The sequence below is a fragment of the Ruditapes philippinarum genome, unplaced genomic scaffold (assembly GCF_026571515.1).
Source record: "Ruditapes philippinarum isolate M1 unplaced genomic scaffold, ASM2657151v2 ctg378_1_1_1_1, whole genome shotgun sequence".
Taxonomy (NCBI): Eukaryota; Metazoa; Mollusca; class Bivalvia; order Venerida; family Veneridae; genus Ruditapes; species Ruditapes philippinarum.
The window spans coordinates 91,398-111,172 of NW_026862585.1; the positions used below are offsets into that span (position 1 = coordinate 91,398).

General features: G+C 32.3%; 1 protein-coding gene across 1 annotated transcript; it reads left to right on the top strand.

Moving 5' to 3' along the window:
• The first annotated feature begins 83 nt into the window (after window positions 1-83).
• On the top strand, window positions 84-17,407 carry LOC132719493 (pentatricopeptide repeat-containing protein 2, mitochondrial-like). Its single transcript, XM_060703263.1, has 9 exons — window positions 84-224; window positions 3,239-3,334; window positions 5,859-5,988; window positions 7,741-7,861; window positions 9,442-9,615; window positions 9,946-10,059; window positions 11,150-11,239; window positions 16,427-16,531; window positions 16,971-17,407. The coding sequence occupies exons 1-9, from the start codon at window positions 161-163 to the stop codon at window positions 17,202-17,204; spliced, it is 1,128 nt and encodes a 375-aa protein (XP_060559246.1). The 5' UTR covers window positions 84-160; the 3' UTR covers window positions 17,205-17,407.
• The last annotated feature ends 2,368 nt before the right edge of the window (window positions 17,408-19,775 follow it).

Genomic DNA, 19,775 nt, shown 5'->3' on the forward strand with positions numbered 1-19,775 from the left:
TTCATTTGAAATGTGTGATATTTCTATTGTGATGATATGACTGACTTATTAGCGTGATAAGCAAATTTTTGTTTTGTTTTTTTTCTACACAAAATGACAACGCGACTCAAAAACGTCCAAAAATTTAGATTAGTCTGACCAATATTTTAAGAGCTGAAAGATGTTAAAATTTTGTCGGCGTATCCTGTATTCATGGACGTTTATAACACCATCACATAACAATGGTATTATCATGACCCAAATTATTTATTCTTTCCTAGCATATTTGATTCCTTATTTCTTTTTATTTCGTGACAGAAACTATTTGTTATACATTTTCGCGACACTGAATATGTAAAAATTCTAAGGTCAGATCACTGCATCGATTTTCCCGTAGTCCTGAATCACAGGTACTTGAAACAAACTATTTTTTATGTTCTATATAGGCTATATACTATAATTAGTCTTATTATAGTATATAGCCTATATAGAACATTAAAAATAGTTTGTTTCAAGTACCAGTGTCATGAATCAGATTGCTATATTTCCGTACAGTTACATTATCATAAATGCCAAATATTCCTTTAATATATGTTAGAATTGAGTATTTATGCTCTAGATTACATTTAAACATCACATCCAATTTGTCATCGCATTGTACAGATACTTGTAATTAGTTTGACTACACATCATACCACCTGATGTCCCATTTGAAGTTTATTTTTCCCTGCACTTTTTGTAAGAAGTCAGTAGCAATTTCATTATTTGTAAATATATGTGTCAAATAAAACTATCCAATTGATTGGTACTGAAAGTCATTTTGGCCTAAGTAAAATGGTAAAAATAAATTTGCATAAAATCAAACTGTATGTTAAATTGTCATAAAACATTAATATGAAATTAGGCAAAGCCTATGAACGGGGAAGTCGTTAAAAAATCCTTTCATTCTTTCCGTTTTAAAGGTGTCATTCGATATTACATACACCGCTTCTGTTTTCACTCGAAACACTCGACGATTATTACTAATCCGAAAAGTTGAGATTTGTTCCGTTATGGGAATACCCCGCCTATTATCATTGACATACATTGTAAATGGCGGCGCCCGACTAGAACTGACACTGAAAATTTTATTGATAGGTATAGAATTCTATATATTTTTTAAATGTTTTTTATTTGATTTTCTTTTAAATATTCACGTGTAGTCTATAGCCGGGCAAGCCAAAGCCCGGACCCGCTTCGCGGGCCCGGTCTTTGACTTCCCCGTATGATTAGGATGCATACAGTTTGCTCCTGAAACTGCCTCTCACACATCAAACATTATCCCAGAAGAAAGTAATCCTATAAATATGATAATGCTTTGAGATATTTTTGCTTCTGGGAAAAGCAGAAGTTGGCCTTGACTTTTATAAACTATAACAATTAGCCCGTAACGTCTGATATATTGGACTAAGAAAAAATTATATACCCAGGCAGTAGGACTTCTATATAGTGGGGGAGAATGTCCTAGTATAGTAATGTTAAGCAAAATCTGTGCTAGGAATTAAGTCCCCTTCAGACTGCAACTTTTTTTCTAAACGTGTTTTCACAAGTTATTATTACTAAAGTATTATTGTTATCAAATATACATCATTTTTGTGCCCCCACTTTAGTGGCGGGCATTTAGATTTACCCTTGTCCGTCCGTCCGTCTGTTCTCTTTTGTGTCGCACGTAACTCAAAAAGTATTTGACCTAGAGTCATGAAACTTTACAGGAATGTTGATCAGCATGTGTAGTTGTGCACCTGGGTATTTTCGTCTGGATATTTTTAGTATTTTTAGAGTTGTTGCCCTTGACTTAGTAAAATTTTGCAATTTTCAACTTGTGTCGCATGTAACTCAGAATGTATTTGACCTAGAGTCATGAAACTTTACAGGAATGTTGATCAGCATGTGTAGTTGTGCACCTGGGTATTTTCGTCTGGATTTATTTAGTATTTTTAGAGTTGTTGCCCTTGACTTAGTAAAATTTTGCAATTTTCAACTTGTGTCGCATGTACATGTAACTCAAAAAGGATTTGACATAGAGTCATTTAACCTTACGGGAAGGTTGCTCAGCATATTTAGTTTTGCACCTGGGGTTTCACTTGTGGATTTATCCAGTATTTGTAGAGTTATTTCCCTTGACTTAGTGAAAACTGTTTCATTATGTTGTTATTTGTTCCTTGAGTGCTTGAGTTAGAATCAACCAACTTTACAGGAATAATGATCAATATCACTAAATTACAGGAATAATGATTCACATCACTGTGAAACCTATGCACCTGGGACTTTGCATGTGGATTTTTTTCAGTTTTGTTAGAGTTATTGCCCTTGACTTACAGTAGTATAAATTTGCAATTTTCAACTTGTTCATGCATAGCTCAAAAAGTATTTCACTTGTAGGCCTGAAAGTTTACAAGAATGTTGGTCAGCATGTGTACTTATGCACTTTGGGGTTTGCTTGTGGATTTATTCAGTATTTGTAAAGTTCTTGCCCTTTACTTAGTAAAATATTTTTAGTTTTCAAAAAATATTTGACCTAGAGTCATGAGATTGGCAGAACAGTGGCACAGTGGGGGCACCCATGTGCTATGGACACATTTCTAGTTTAACCTCAATCTCAATTACACAATGCAATATCTGTTTACTCTGAGGCCCAATCAACTTATATTTGGTTAATTTGACTTCACAGAGATACAGTGGTGCCTATTTGTCTTATTTTGGAAAAGATTTTACTTTAGACCTGTCTGCCTCTAGGGTCAATATGACTTGCTACCCCAGAGACATGCTTTATATAAACAATGCCCCAAACATTAAGTCTTTTATTGTGAAGTTATGTTTTGCCAAATCCATCATCTCAAAAAAATATTTTATACCTAGATGAGGGGATTTTTTTTTCTACAAATGAAATTTGCCTTAAACATGTAAAAGACAATGATCTAGAAAAAAAATGTTTTCCTGATTATACATAGTCCTACTGTCAAAATAAAATATTAGTTACAAGTTGTTGGTAGTTTTCTGCCCTTGCTAATAACACAAATAGTTAGATTTTACACCTGCATGTGTTCCCTGCAGCACCAGAGACTTGCTCTGTATGATATTTTAAGTTATATTAAAACAAGACTTATCTCATGTTCATATATCATATTTAGCAACATAAACTTTTGTTGATGCTTTTTTATAGTCAATCTGAAGCCAAATTCTGCATGTTGAGAGTGTATTTAATATTTTTACATTTCAGTTATAAAAAGATACCTTATTAGCCCAGGTCCATTAGGCCTTGTTCAATTTGATGAAGATCGAAGGCTTTGTAGAAAGAAAATTTATCACATGAAAGGTATTTATGCTTGTTATTTATATCTTTTTAAAGCTACACTAAATAAATATGTAAAATTATTTTGCCGTCGGCCTAAAAACCAAGCATTCTACAGATTCATTAACCTTTTTAACAGTATTGTTGTAAATCTCATCAAATGTTGTTCATAAATAAGGATTTTAAACGGAAAACCTCATGGTAACACTAAAGTTTGTATATGAATTTTAACATGCAAATGAAGATTATAATCAGCTTGTGTATGCGCTACGTCACAGTGTTATAACTGCTGTCCGGAACACAACAAATATGAGATTTTCTTGTGAAAACACATTTTAACCGTTTAACTTCACGGTGCACTAGGCCTGAGGTTCAGTAAAAAGTAATCATCTCATAAAAAAAGATTGAATTTGAATAAAAACATCCGTTACAATGCGGAAATATACCGTTAAGTTAGGACTGCTACATATAGTCATGTTTGTTGATTTAATATTGATGTACGGATGATTTGAAGGCGGAGTTTATCATGCAAACAGATATTGTACTTCCGATTTTGCCACAATGAGGTTGTCCATTTTTTTGTGCCCCCACGTTAGTGGCGGGCATTTAGATTTACCCTTGTCCGTCCGTCTGTCCGTCCGTCCTTCCGTCCGTCCTTCCGTCCGTCCGTTCACTTTTGTGTCGCACGTAACTCAAAAAGTATTTGACCTAGAGTCATGAAACTTTACAGGAATGTTGATCAGCATGTGTAGTTGTGCACCTGGGTATTTTCGTCTGGACATTTTTAGTATTTTCAGAGTTATTGCCCTTGACTTAGTAAAATTTTGCAATTTTCAACTTGTGTCGCATGTAACTCAAAAAGTATTTGACCTAGAGTCATGAAACTTTACAGGAATGTTGATCAGCATGTGTAGTTGTGCACCTGGGTATTTTCATGTGGATATTTTTAGTATTTTCAGAGTTATTGCCCTTGACTTAGTAAAATTTTGCAATTTTCAACTTGTGTCGCACGTAACTCAAAAAGAATTTGACCTAAAGTCATGAAACTTTACAGGAATGTTGATCAGCATATGTAGTTGTGCACCTGGGTATTTTCGTGTGGATATTTTTAGTATTTTCAGAGTTATTGCCCTTGACTTAGTAAAATTTCGCAATGTTCAACATGTGTCGCACGTAACTCAAAAAGTATTTGACCTAGAGTCATGTAACGTTACAGAAATATTGATCAGCATGTGCAGTTGTGCACCAGGTATTTTCGTCTGGATTTATTTAGTATTTTTAGAGATATTGCCCTTCACTTAGAAAATTTTTGCAATTTTCAACTTGGATTTGACATAGTCATTAAACCTTAAAGGCAGGTTGCTCAGCATATTTTAGATTTGCACCTGGGGTTTTGCTTGTGGATTTATCAAATATTTGTAGAGTTATTTCCCTTGACTTAGTAAAAAGATTGAGAGAACAGTGGCGCGGTGGGGGCACCCGTGTCCTATGGACACATTTCTAGTTATGCTTATAAAACTCATTTTGGTTGTCTGGACACCAAAATAAGATCTGGAGTCGATATGAAACCCAATTTATTAATGAAATGTCGCTATTTCTGTTTTTATGAAATTTATTTAATGTAACTTTAAGTCAAACTATATTTTAGTTTGTATTTTACTCTTCCATTTTATTTATTAATAGGCAGTAAACAGCTAAAAAAAATGTCTAACAATATTTCTATAAACTTTCTTTCTTTCTTTACAATAAATGAATGGATAGATACATTTTATCAATTATGAAATATGAGATATTAAATTACTGTAATTACTGTAAGAAACTGGTCATAAATGTTTGTATTTCAGAAGTTAAGAAGGATCTGTAAGCCTTATAGAGACTTCACTTTTTACTAAGTCAATAGGATGCCGGGGCTTAAGATCTCATACTTGAATTTACATTACCTGACTGTATTTCTGACAATCTTCATTTTAGATTAGTAATACATGTACTTGTTAAAATAAAATTGTTAAAGTTCTCTGCTCATGCACTATAAATGCTACTTATTAAATTTGTTTAATTAACGTCTTGTGATATGATAATAGACTAACATAAGTCATTAAAATTGTTGCCTTGCATACTTACAAGGATGTAAAAGAAGATATGCTTTCAGTACAAAATAAAAATATGCTTTGAGTGTCATGTCCTTAACACTGTAGATTTTAATGTTTGAAAAATGTTCCATGTGTGGGGCTGTATAGAAATAAGGATTGCTAAAGTTATTCCAGTCTGCTTAACAAGATGGCAGTCTGAGCTAAATATTCTTTAAATGATTTTTCATCTGCAAGGCAGATTCTGTTGATACTTTATATAAATGGTTCTTATTGGTTCTGTATAACAGAAGCTCTTTTCTTCCTCTCTATTGTTAGTACACTGAAAATGTTAAACAATAATACATCTCTTCATTGGACAAGCGACTTTGAATCATCATCTTTTTATTGTTTTGTCTGGTTGTTATACTTTTAATATTTGACAATATCTTAAATAACAGCCTTTTCTTTTACTCTTTTAGATCAGTTTTTGAGAAATTTGGGTGAAAAACTTGGTGATGGGGAGTATATATTCAAAGAAGACGTAGCAGCACTTTTGTATTTGACAGATAAAAATGATGATTTTGATTTCGTTTCAGAAGTTATACGAAGGTACATTTTAATTTCTCTTTCTTGAATTTTATACATGAAAGTATATTTGCTACATCCTTTAAACTGTTAAGTGTATAAGCAATAATGAATCTGCTGTAAGAATGCATATTATTGTGTATTGCTAGATCAACCAATTTTTCAGTTCACCTGAGATGGTTCAGCTGAAATAAGGCCCAGTAAATTTCAATAAGATTCTTTCCTTTGGTCCTTTATACTTGCTTTGTTATTTACTATCTTAGGAGGCACAAACCTGCAAAATGATTTCAGATACTGAAATAACTTGTTAGAATAAAAAGCATCCTGAAGATTGTTGGTTCTCCCTATATACAGTACCGTGGGGTATCAGTAGTCACAATATTATATACCAGGGGTGCGTTTCACTAACGTACTTACGTTATCGTAACTCTAGTTTGAACATAACTTTTTGCGTAAGCAGAAGTTACATATTTATTTGAGTTTCACTTAACTTTTGTAGCTATGTTTTTGCGTAGGATTAAACGTAAAGTTACGCTCACTTATTGCTGGCATAAATTGCACGTTCTGTTAAGTGAAACACAACTAAGGTAAATTTACGTTTTGCGTAAGTCCAAATTTACGTAAAAAGATATGCTTAACTTACGGAATATTAGTGAAATGCTTGCCAGATCGGTAAGTTAATATTTGACTTTGAAAGTTTCCAGATCCTACTCTATATAGCTCCAAGATCAAGGTCACTTCAGAGACAAAAATTTAAAGCTTGGAGTCTATTTTTCATGATGGTTCCATAAATGAATTATTTGCGGATACATTTTGAAATTATTTAGTAGAAATGTCATAGATAATGTGTTACAATTTAGACCCAGATCTTTATGATGACATTGACATGTCTGTCACATAAATCTTGTTTCTTTGTCCATGTCCATGTCATTATGGATGGACATTCATGTCTCATGAGTATCTATAATTTCTTCTTTGGACAATTGTCGTATGAATCAGTTTTACATTTACATTTGTATAATAATATTATGTATTTAATACTTTGAACTCACTTAATTTCATGGGCATGAAATTTTGAAATGGCTTTTTCCTGGTTTCTTAAATTTGTGCATTGTTTATTTTTGCAATAAAAGTAAAATGCAAATTATGTAATGCAAGATAATATTACAGCAAATGAAATGATTTTTTTTTTATCTAAACTATCGTGGGTTAACCTAACCACACAAAACTATGAAAATTATAGGCCAAAAATAAGTATGATTTTGCAGGATAAGTTTTGATATAAGACTACAAACCATTTGCTTCTAGCATAGAGAACCGCCTCCATGGTCGAGGGGTCAGAGTCGATGACTTCTAATCCAGTTACCTCTCTGGCGTGGGTTCGATCCCCGGGTGATGCTTTGGTAGTTTAGCGCGGAGGATTAGGTAGTCTAGTACTGGTGTAACTCCAGGAACGATGGTGAGGAAACTACCAGCCTATATGACTGAAATACTGTTGGGAAAAGGCCTAAAATGAAACAAACAAACAAACAAATCTAGCATAGAGAAGGTTGGTGGTTATAATCAGATGCTTGCACAGAAGAGAACTTTAGGTCTTCCTCCAGTATCAAGCTGAAAAGTCATCATCAGACATGAACAAAAATTAAACAAAACATACAATATAAAAGCCACAAAAGTTGTTTTGTCCATGTTATTTTCCTATTTTTGAAGTGCTATAATGACATGAAGATGAAGGAAATTATTAAAAAAATTTTGTAACATAATTTTATAATGCAGGTATCAAAAGCTTGTGAAGAAGAAAACATTCATTAAGGAGTATCCGGTTGGAGCTGTGGTGCTGCAAATGTTATATATTAATGAAAGGGAGGATCTTGCATTTAAAATGTTTTTACATGAAGTAAGAAACTTTAGCTTTTCTAATTTCAGTTTAAAGTCGAATATCATTTATTGAAGCTAGTTAGCCAAGGGATAGGAAATTAACATGTTGAAACTTGAATTTTGTTTACCTATCAATTTCAATTTGAATGATAAATTGAAACAGGACTGAATATAAAAAAAATGAATTGTTAAATATTATTGATAATTTAAGTATCTTTTATCATTATGACTTACAATTTTCACTCTGCTTTTCTTATGCACATCTTCATAGGGATATTGTCACTGCTTTGATCATCTAAGCAATGGGACCAAACTAACAAGGGGACCATCTAACAGGGAACAGAACAAAATAACAAGGTCATGGTCCTCTGTACAACAAAAGAATGGCCCTTAAGGCAACAGCCCATTCAAGAACCTAGATTAGATTTAATATCCATATAATGGTAATAGAAAAAAGATTCATTTCATAACAGGAGAATAAAAGGGCATGTTTTTTTTAAGTTTAACAAAAGTAAATAGCCAAAGTAATTGTCTCTAGGTCCATTTTAGAAGAACTTATATCTTTAAGTATGTCTGTCACTAAACTCTCACTGAATTAGCATTCTTTGGCTTGAATTCATGTAAAATTTATAATACTACCAAGAGTAGCTGTGTATATTAGTAACATTTTTCACAAAGTGATCGAGGCCACTTTTATTCATTTTCAACTGTAAATTTTATCAGCATTATTTCTCAGCATTCTCAACTGATTTTGATTGAAGCTTCAGTTGAAGCTTAGCTTCCTGTAAGGAATGTGCATATTGCTGCTGTCTTACTTTGGTTAAACTTTTGCACGGAAGTTGATGTCTCCAAAAGGAAGTCAGTGTCCAAGACTCTAGTATGGATTTTGACAGAATAATTGCCCTTTTTGAACATGAAAAATTCTACATTATCCAGGTTCTTGTTTTACTATGAAGCACTGAGAAAAGTCTAGCATGTTGTCCTACTGATAGCTCTTGTATTATTTAAAATTTCATTAGATTAGTTTATACAGAATTTATTTTAGTTTGATTTTGTAGGAAGCTTTTAACTTATTGATGTACTTTAGGTTCTGTTCCTGAAATTAATTTGTGCTAAGCAGTATATGTAAAGTTTCCAGCACAAAGAAACAACAGCTTGTCCCTGACATGTTAGAACCAATATGACCAGCAATCCCTAACATGTTAATATTTTACTACAAACTTTTAATTGTGTGGCCAAATCATCAAGTATGATTTTTCTTCAGAATCATTTTTCCAACAATTAATTGCTTTAGTTTATAGTTTATACCAATTTATTTTAGTTTGGTTGTGTTAAAAGCTATAAGTTTATTGAAACACTCTCAAATCCATTCCTGGAACCAACTTGCACAAAGCAAAATGTGTAAAGTTTCTTGCTCATTGAAAAAACAACAGCTTGCCCTTGACTGCGTATGAACCCACACATTCAGCAATCCTTAGATTACTAGTCCCTCTTGTAAATTACACTGCCACCACAATTAATTGCTTTGCCTCTACAAATATTGAAATGAGAAAAATGTGAAATAAATTTATATAAAAATATTTTATATATACTTTTCAGGAGAAAAGTATTAATTCATTGTATAGACACCGTGAATGTTTCATGATAATGATGGACATGCTGTATGAAAAAGAACAATTTGAAGATATCATCTCATTGATTTACACATGTGAAAACTACATTGGAAAAATGCCTGAGATAGTTAATATAGTGCTGGCTTCCTTCTACAGGATGGTATGATATTGATTTAACTAATTTCCATTGAAACTACATTTGTAGTTCCCATATAAAAATCACAGTTACTTTAAATTACTTTTTAATAAGGTGACTTACCTTAAAATAGTTCAAAGTTGTTACACTCTGCCCAAATGAATGGGGGATTGATAATGAATTTGGTTTTAAATGCATTACTTTCCATAGCAGAACACCTTTTTGATAACTGATAAAATAATAGTACATGATTAGATGGCTTCTCGTACACACTATTGATACTTGAAGTGCACATTATGTTTATTCCATTATGTTGTGCATAGTGTATTCACCAAACCAGATACTTTCTTTCAGAATTCAAAGGAATCTTTGCAGCAGATGTTGAATTATCTAAATGAGTTGACAAACGACCCTTGGCAGTTGTCAAACAGATGTGCCATGTTATGTTGTATGTTAGCTTACAAGCAGGTAAATAATTACAATAATTTATTTAAAAAAAATTAATTTAAGGTGTATTTTATGGGCCAAATCACAACCTTGTCCATTAAACTAAAGTTGCTGAAATTCTTTCTTCTGGCAATTTTGTGTTTGAATTCAGCCATGGTCTTCTGTAACAAGTAGAAGGTCGCCTACAGAAGGCGGCACCATTGACAGCTGCATTTAACAATTGATTGATTTTATTGTACCGAGTCATTATGAATGTATATGATAGTCATAGGAAAAAATTCTCATGAAGAACTTATAATAAAGAACCTATTATGAAGAATTTAAGAACTCATTATGAAGCACTTATCATAAAGAACCTATTATAAAGAACCTATTATGAAGAATTTAAGAACTCATTATGAAGCACTTATCATAAAGAACCTATTATAAAGAACCTATTATAAAGAATTTAAGAACTCATTATGAAGAACTTATCATGAAGAACTTATTATAAAGAACCTATTATGAAGAATTTAAGAACTCGTTATGAAGAACTTATCATAAAGAACCTATTATAAAGAACCTATTATGAAGAATTTAAGAACTCATTATGAAAAACTTATCATGAAGAAGTTATTATAAAAAACCTATTATAGCGAACCTATTATGAAGAATTTAAGAACTCATTATGAAAAACTTATCATAAAAAACCTATTATAGAGAACCTATTATGAAGAATTTAAGAACTCATTATGAAAAACTTATCATGAAGAAGTTATTATAAAGAACCTATTATAAAGAACCTATTATGAAGAATTTAAGAACTCATTATGAAAAACTTATCATGAAGAGGTTATTATAAAGAACCTATTATAAAGAACCTATTATGAAGAATTTAAGAACTCATTATGAACAACTCATCATGAAGAACTTATTATAAATAACCTATTATGAAGAATTTAAGGACTCATTATTAAGAACTATTCATGAAGAACTATCAGAATTCACTTGTACATTATCCCCCTGTTTATGATGAAATGTTCAGTTTATGATAACTATAGTTAATCCCACTAGTAACTAGAGGCTGGACTGTGAATATGCTTTTTTGTTTACCTATATTTTTATTTTGAAGGGAGAAATAGAATTAAGTTTAGAAATGATACAGTTGCCGATCTTTGAAGTCAATCGGAAAAAATTAGTCTCTCCTATTGATAATATAAAGGTAAATTTTATTCTTACTATTTGTTTTATCTCTCCATGAACTGTGAATTAAATAATTATTATATGCCAGAAGGCAAATGTTATACTCTGTAACTGATTGTTTATCTGTCAGTCTGTCTGTTTTGTATCTGTTTAAGCTCAAGGTTAATAGTTTGAACAAGTGGTTTTGTGTCCCTTTGATCTGTATCTCTCAATTTTTTTTAAGGAAACTTTAAAGTTTTTCATTGTCACAGTATTTATAAAAACCATATTTCAGTCTCCCACTTCTTAAGGGTTGAGTTGGTGCTGGTATGGTACCACAAAATCCGAACGACCATCAAATCTTGAAAGCATCTAAAACACTTGATTTAGTGTTTTTCTTTATAAAGTGGTTGATAATCAAACTGTCAGGCCTTATTTTGTGTCGCCTTGAAAAAGGCGACATATAGGGGTTACTTTTGTCGGCGGTGTCGGCGTCGTTGTCGGCGTCCCCTAAAGCTTGTCCGGAGCATAAGTCAGTCATTATAAGTCGGATTGACTTCAAACTTGGTATGCATGCTTCTTATAATGACCCGAAGTGCAGTGCACAAGAACCGGTACTCTGCACTTCTTATTTTTTGAGTTATTGCCCTTTGTTAATTTTCATACTTTATTTTTGTCCAGGCCATTTCTCCTAAAGTATAAAAGCTATGGACTTGAAACTTCATAGGATGATAGATCTCATTAAGAAGAAGTGCAGTGCACAAGAACTGGAACTCTGCATTTCTTATTTTTTGAGTTATTGCCCTTTGTTAATTTTCATACTTTATTTTTGTCCATGCCATTTCTCCTAAAGTATAAAAGCTATGGACCTGAAACTTCATAGGATGATAGATCTCATTAAGAAGAAGTGCAGTGTCCAAGAACTGGTACTCTGTATTTCTTTTTTTTGAGTTATTGCCCTTTGTTAATTTTCATACTTTATTTTTGTCCAGGCCATTTCTCATAAATTATAAAACCTTAAGACTTGAAACTTAATAGGATGATAGATCTTATTGATAAGAAGTGCAGTGCCCAAGAACTGGTACTCTGCATTTCTTATTTTTGAGTTATTGCCCTTTGTTAATTTTCATTCTTTATTTTTGTCCAGGCCATTTCTCATAAATTATAAAAGCTTTAGACTTGAAACTTAATAGTATGATAGATCTTATTGATAAGAAGTGCAGTGCACAGAAACTGCTGATCTGCATTTCTTATTTTTTGAGTTATTGCCCTTTGTTGATTTTCAAATTTCATTTTTGTCCTGGCCATTTCTCTTAAAGGCCTGGGAACAAGTATAAAAGGCAGACAAGCAGAAAAATGGCCACTGCTGTTGAACTCTGTATGCTGTCTGCTAGCATAATCAGAGAGAGATAGAAAAATGAAATTTCAAAATTTAGAGAGACATACCTCATATTATTTGCTATAAATTGGCACATCACTTCTTTATCATGTAAGCAAAATTCCTTGAAAGTTACAAATCTCTGTGATACTTAGAAGTACTACTTTTAAAAAATCTTTTTTTGAAAACAGTTAAAAATTCAAATTTCCCAGTGTATTTGATTGACAGTTGCACAGAGGTTATGACCTTTCTCTCAGCCAACTACATCTCTCTTGGTATAAACATTCTCACAGTAGAGTTTGACAGATGGCCGGGAAATAAATACTAGGGCAATAAATACTACCAGAGAAATACTATGCAAGCAATGAATTTGAATTTTTATTTATTGGTTGTGTTATATTCCATCCCTACAATCATGAATTTATTAACTTGAAATGACATCACTATAAGTTAATTGTTGATATATTGATAGTTTTGTAAAAGAAACATTCAAATTTTTGTATCACCCAAATGTGCATTACTGTCTATTCCCACAGGTAAACGTTGCGTGGCCATGACTTACACTATAAAAAAAAATTATGAAAAATATAATTTTATAATTTTTTTTTAGGGTTTTGGGTTGTAGAGGGGGAACGGGGGTTTAGTGTAAGTCATGGCCACGCAACGTTTACCTGTGTCTATTCCCACAAGTGGCCCATGTATGGTTCACCAACTGGATTCGGGAACCACTCCCTCACAATGTTTAAAACACATTTCGGTATAATATCACGCCTGTGCCACACATATTTTCTAAATCGCCTGTCCCCTTGTAAATATAAATATATGGATACTATCTACCGGCTGCGCAGAGTAAGACAACAACATAGGCAATAAATAAAACAATATACATTGTATTCAAACTAATGGATCATAAGTGATTTGTACATATTATGTGAAAATAACGATAGGTTTTGTGTACACTGTTTCCTAATAGAATTCATTGAAAGTGAAAATGAAACAAACATTTAATATTTTTAACTTACTTTTCATAACCAAAATTTAGTTCAAAAATAAGTTTTGCTTCCCAAAAAAATAAAAGAGTCAAGTGGACAAACAGCTAAATATAAGTTATATTTTTTTTTATATATTCAAGGCATTTCTAAACAATTAGTATTTACTGTTTTTATTTACTGACTATCACCAATTTCATAAATTATACTCTTCATTGTAAAAATATGTAACTGCAATATACATCCTGACAGCACTGCTATTACCTTTTCATCAAATTGAAAAATCATTACCCCCCAATAAATACACAACTTCTTTATCTCTTCTGAATGCTGAACTCTCCTATACTATTGCAGACCACATGTTTATATTTACAAGCATGCTGACCTCAGGTCATGATAATAAAACCCTGCCTCTTGTACCTAATATGCTTAATGGCCATCCATACGGATATCTGAGTTCACACTCCCCGGCCTTTAAACTATATTGTTCACAAGGCGACACATCTGACTCGCGGAGTTCTAGTTTTATTATATAATCAGTTGAATTACTTTTTATGTTTTAAACTTAATGTTTTTAATTATGTCTACTACAAAAACATTTATGTTGAAATTCTGATGTAAATGAGTGCAATACCTGACCTCTTTCATTAGCTATAATCATTTGCAGAGTAAACGATACAACTCTCAAAATTTCAGCACATGCTGCTGGAATATTGCATATTATGTTGAAACGAAACAAATTTAGAACAACCAAGCAATTATCTGGATTGAATTCAAATAATACATATCTGTCAGACACATGGTACTATAGCGAGGACAATTTAGGCATATCCCTGTATTGACCTCAAATACAAGTGGCTACAATTGAATAAAAGAATTGAGTACAAGAATTGAATACAAGAATTGAATATACACATGTAAACTAGTTCTTCAGTTTTTAGTAAAACCTAGCATTACTAAAGTTCAGGGTATCTAGCTTTAAAAGTGTGAAATTTGTATGGAAAAATGTTCAAATTAAGTGTCCAATTGATGGCCCCTGACCAGTATCATTTTTAGCTCACCTGTCACAAAGTGACAGGGTGAGCTTCTGTGATCGCTTTTCGTCCGTCGTCCGTCCGTCATCCGTAAACTTTTACTTTAAATGACATCTCCTCATAAACCACTAAGCCAATTTCATCCAAACTTCACAGGAATGTTCCTTTGGTGGTCACCTTTAAAAATTGTTCAAAGAATTTAATTCAATGCAGAACTCTGGTTGCCATGGCAACCTAAAGAAAAAATTTAAAATATCTTCTTCTAAAAAACTAAAAAACCCAAAGAGCTAGAGCTTACATATTTGGCATGAAACATCTTCTAGTGAGTGTCTACCAAGTTTGTTCAAATAAAAGCCCTGGGGTCAAAATTGGCCCCGCCCCAGGGGGTCATTGATTTTCCCTATATGCATATAGTAAAAACTTAAAAATTCTTCTTTTAAAGAACCCAAAGAGCTAAAGCTAAGAAATGTAGCATGAAACATCTTCTAATGGGTGTCTACCAAGTTTGTTTAAGTAAAAGCCCCAGGGGGTCATTGATTTTCCCTATAGGCATATAGTAAAAACTTAAAAAAATCTTCTTTTAAAGAACCCAAAGAGCTAGAGCTAAGATATTTAGCATGAAACATGTTCTAATGGATGTCTACCAAGTTTGTTAAATAAGAGCCCTGGGGTTAAAATTGGCCACGCCCGGGGGGTCATTGATTTTCCTTATATGTGTATAGCAAAAACTAAAAAAATCTTCTTTGAAAAAAACCAAATAGCTAGGGTTTAGATACTAAGCATGAAACATCTTCTAGTGAGTGACTAACAAGTTTGTTCAAATAAAAGCCCTGGGGTCAAAATTGGCCCCGCCCCGGGGGTCACTCATTTTCCTTAAATCTGTATAACAAAAAGTTAAAAAATCTTCTTTGAAAATTTAACTCAAATAGCTAGAGTTTAGATATTAAGCACGAAGCATCTTCTAGTGAGTGTCTACAAAGTTTGTTCAAATAAAAGCCCTGGGGTCAAAATTGGCCCCGCCCCAGGGGACATTGATTTTCCTTATATGTGTACAGCAAAAACTTAAAAATCTGCTTTGAAAAAACCCAAATAGCTAGAGTTTAGATATCAAGCATGAAACATCTTCTAGTAAGTCATTGATTTTCCTTATATGTGTAAAGAAAAAACTTGACCAGCTAGACCTTAGATGTTTAGCATGAAACATCTTCTAATGGGTGTCTACAAGGTTTGTTCAAATAAAAGCCCTGGGGTTTAAACTGGCCCCGCTACGGGGGCCTATAGACTGTACAGGTGAGCGACTTCAGGGCCATCATGGCCCTCTTGTTTTGTAAGAGATATTATTTACTAGTAAATGAATTCCACTGATGTTCAAACCTGGCAAAAGCCTAAAAACATGAAATTTATTTTTCTAATAGATCAGCTGGAACACTTTAAAATAGATAGATAAATTATGAATAAATGAAAAAATATACTCAAAAATGAATTGAAAATAATAATTATTGAGTGAAAAGTGTTGCACTGCTTTTCAATTTTGTGTCATTTTTTTGCAGAATAATAATTTTTGAAAAATGGGATGAGAGAATTATCTGAATTTTTTACAAACAAGACAAATATGCACTTTTCAAACAAAAGCTGTTGTTACAGCAAATATTTTTTAACATTTCCCCAGAAAAAACACACTTTTGCAAACATATATGATTGCAAAAGGCCACTTTCTGTCAGTCACAAATTGATAATAATGCAAATAATATCCTCAGACAGTAGTGAAGTTGTACAATTGACCAGACAATGTTATAGCTATATAGTGATTTCTATCTGTATTTCAGATACTTGCCTACATTGAATTAGGGAGGGTTGAAGATGCTGTAGAAATTCTGAAGGATGCAATGATCAATTACCCACAACCTGCCAATCTTTTCTTTGATGATGTTGTAAGTACTTATCATCTGGAAATGTTCATGTAAATATAGTATACATTGGCTCATGTGAGTAAGTGGCAATGTAACTGAGTCGTTAACATGTCAGACTAGTAATCTAATGATTTTGGGCTGCATGGGTTCCCACCTCATTAAGGTTAAGTTGTTGTTTCCTTAAGCAAGAAAGTTTATACTCATTGCTTATCGCTGGTTGATTCTTGAAATGGATTAAAGAGTGTGTGTTTATAAGCTAATAACTACTTATACAATAGAACTAAAATAATTTCTGCATAAACTAAGAGACATTGGAAGGAAGTTATTTGAATTGTTAATAGTTTGTATAACTAAGTTTATTTCCTGTACAAAATACTGATAATAAAAGAAAGTCCAGATTAAATTTGAATGTAAAATTATTGAAAGATTGGTTAGTGATAATTTCCACTTTTATTTTCAGTTAACAGTTTTGGAGACAGCAGTTCATGAACTGGGTGATAAAGAGTTCGAAGCAACATACCAAGAAATTTCATCTTCTTTAAGAGGATCTGGATTTGTTTTTCCATCACTCCTAGAACATTACATACTTCGGCCAATCAGTTTTAAAGAATTTAGTAGATTATGTGGTGCTAACAATATTTATATGAAACACTATAGGCAATCTAAAGAGCGGAGTTACACAGACTTAACCTGATGTTGTTATCTTTGCATGCTTTAATAACTTGATAAAATGTTATATTTTAAGCTTTATTGACAGCTGAAAGTATTGAACATCATGGAAAAAGTGTCCACAAGCCATGCACATTTTGTAATTTTGTGCATCTAGCTCTTGTTAGCTCATAAAAAACAAAGATTCGGGGTGAGCTATATATTAGGGGAGATGCTTTGTGGTTTGTTGTTATGTTCTCATCAAAGTATATGTAAATTAAAAACTGTGTGGCAGCTGTTTAGAGGTGCCACAAACTTTATCTCAGTGTTGTTTTTTTCTCTGTCCTCCAGTCCATTTAATATGTATACTTTACAGAAAAACACAGTCTATTATGTGAAACTACAATGTCTAGAGGCTTAGATATTTAGCTACAAAATTGACATTAATAAATGCCCCCTCAAGGGTCATCTGATTTGTATTGACTTGTATAGGAAAATCCATAAAAGACATATTGTGTGAAACTATAACGCCAAGAGATAAGATATTTGATATGTAGCCAATGTCTTGTGAACCTTCATAAAACTGATTAATCATGACCCTAGGGTCAATATTTGCCCCACTCAAAGGCCACTTGATTTATAGAGACTTGTAAGGACAAAGACATTCAAGTCTTATTGTGTGAAACTTCAATGCCCTAGCTAAGATATTTGTCATGAAGCGTTGTCTTATGGACCTCTACACAACTGTTATAAACTGTTCCTTTTAGTTAAAATTGGCCTCTTCACTGGGGCCACTTTAATAACAGTTATATAAAGGAAAATACATTTAAGTCTAATGCTGTGGAACTATTTGGCATGATGCATTGCCCTGTGGACCTCCACAAAACTGATATGGATTAATCATGCCCATTGGGTCAATAATGGCCCCACACCTGGGGTCACCTGAATAATATAGACTTCTGTAGGAAAACTCATTTAACTCTTATTGTGTGAAATTACAATGCACAGAGCTTAGACATTTATCATGTACCATTGCATAGTTGACTTATACTAAAAGTTCTTTGAAATATGATGCTGGGATAAAAATTAGCGCCACACTCGTCGTCACTAAGTTAATGTAGACTCATATTATAAAAAATATATCTTTAAATTTTTTACTTGTAAACTTAAAAAGCCCCTTACCAAAGATATTTTGGGATGTTGCATCAATTTGTAGTCATCTACATTTATAAGTTATATTTATCATTAGAATCATCAACAATATGAAAATTTAAATTATTAAAAGACAATCATCACTATGAGAAGCAGCAGTATGAAAACCATACCAAAATCATCACAATCAATGTATTTCTGTTTATCATTATCATCAATTACAGCTATGTTGTCAATAATAAAGATGACCAAAGAACCCTTTTTCTTTTCAATATTAACAAGAGCTGTCAGTAGGACAGCACGGTCGACTATTCTAAGTGCTTGATAGTAAAAGAGCCTTGATAATGTTAAATTTTCTAAGTTCACCAAAGGGCTAATCTTTTTTTATAAATTCATGTTATAGGCCTTAGAGAGAGTCTAATTATACAGTATTGGCTTGACTATTTGGAAGGTAATGTCATTAGGGTGTTTTATTGAGTATAATAATACTAATTACCTATGAATACATAAATTTGACAGAAAAGGTACAAAGGCTTATTATTAAGATGTTTTATCAAGTAAATCACTGCTTTATTATTATGAATGCATAAAATTGTCCCAAAAAAGGCACAAACCCTTCAGTAGTTATGGAGATAACAGCTTACAAGTAAAACTTTATCATAAATTTCTAAGTTGAAAAGGGGAAGAAAAATCAACCTAAATGCAAGATAGAATTATGGATCTTTGTCAGTGACCTACAATTCTGACCCTAAATGCATATGTGAAGTTTTAAATAAATATCTTTAATAGTTATTGAGATATGTAAAACTTGCATGTAAACATTAACCAAGAGACTAAGTAGAAAAGGGGATATGAATCAGCCTTAATGCAAGATAGAGTTATGGAACTTGGTCAGTGACATACAATTATGACCCTCAAATTATGACCCTAAGTACATATGTAAAGTTTCAAGTAAATATCTTTGAAGACCTTTAACCAAAATTTCTAAGTTTCAAAGGGGCAAATAATTCTGCAAATATTGCAGACAGAGTTATGCAATTTTGCAAAATCATGTACATTGTTACTATAAAAAAGTGTTGTAAATTTCAATTGAATATCTCAAGGAATAATTGAGATATTTGACTTTACAAAAAATATTTAACCAAAATTTCTAAGTTTCAAAGGGGCATAATTCTGTCAATATTGTAGACAGTTATCCAACTTATCAATCTGATGTACCTTGTTACTATAAATAAGTATTGTAAGTTTCAATTGAATATCTCAAGCAATAATTGAGATATTTGACTTTACAAAAAACTTTAACCAAAATTTCTAAGTTAAAAAGGGGCATAATTCTGTCAATATTGTAGGCAGAGTTATCCAACTTGTCAATCTGATGTACCTTATTACTATAAATAAGTATTGTAAGTTTCAATTGAATATCTCAAACAATAATTGAGATATTTGGCTTTACAAAAAACTTTAA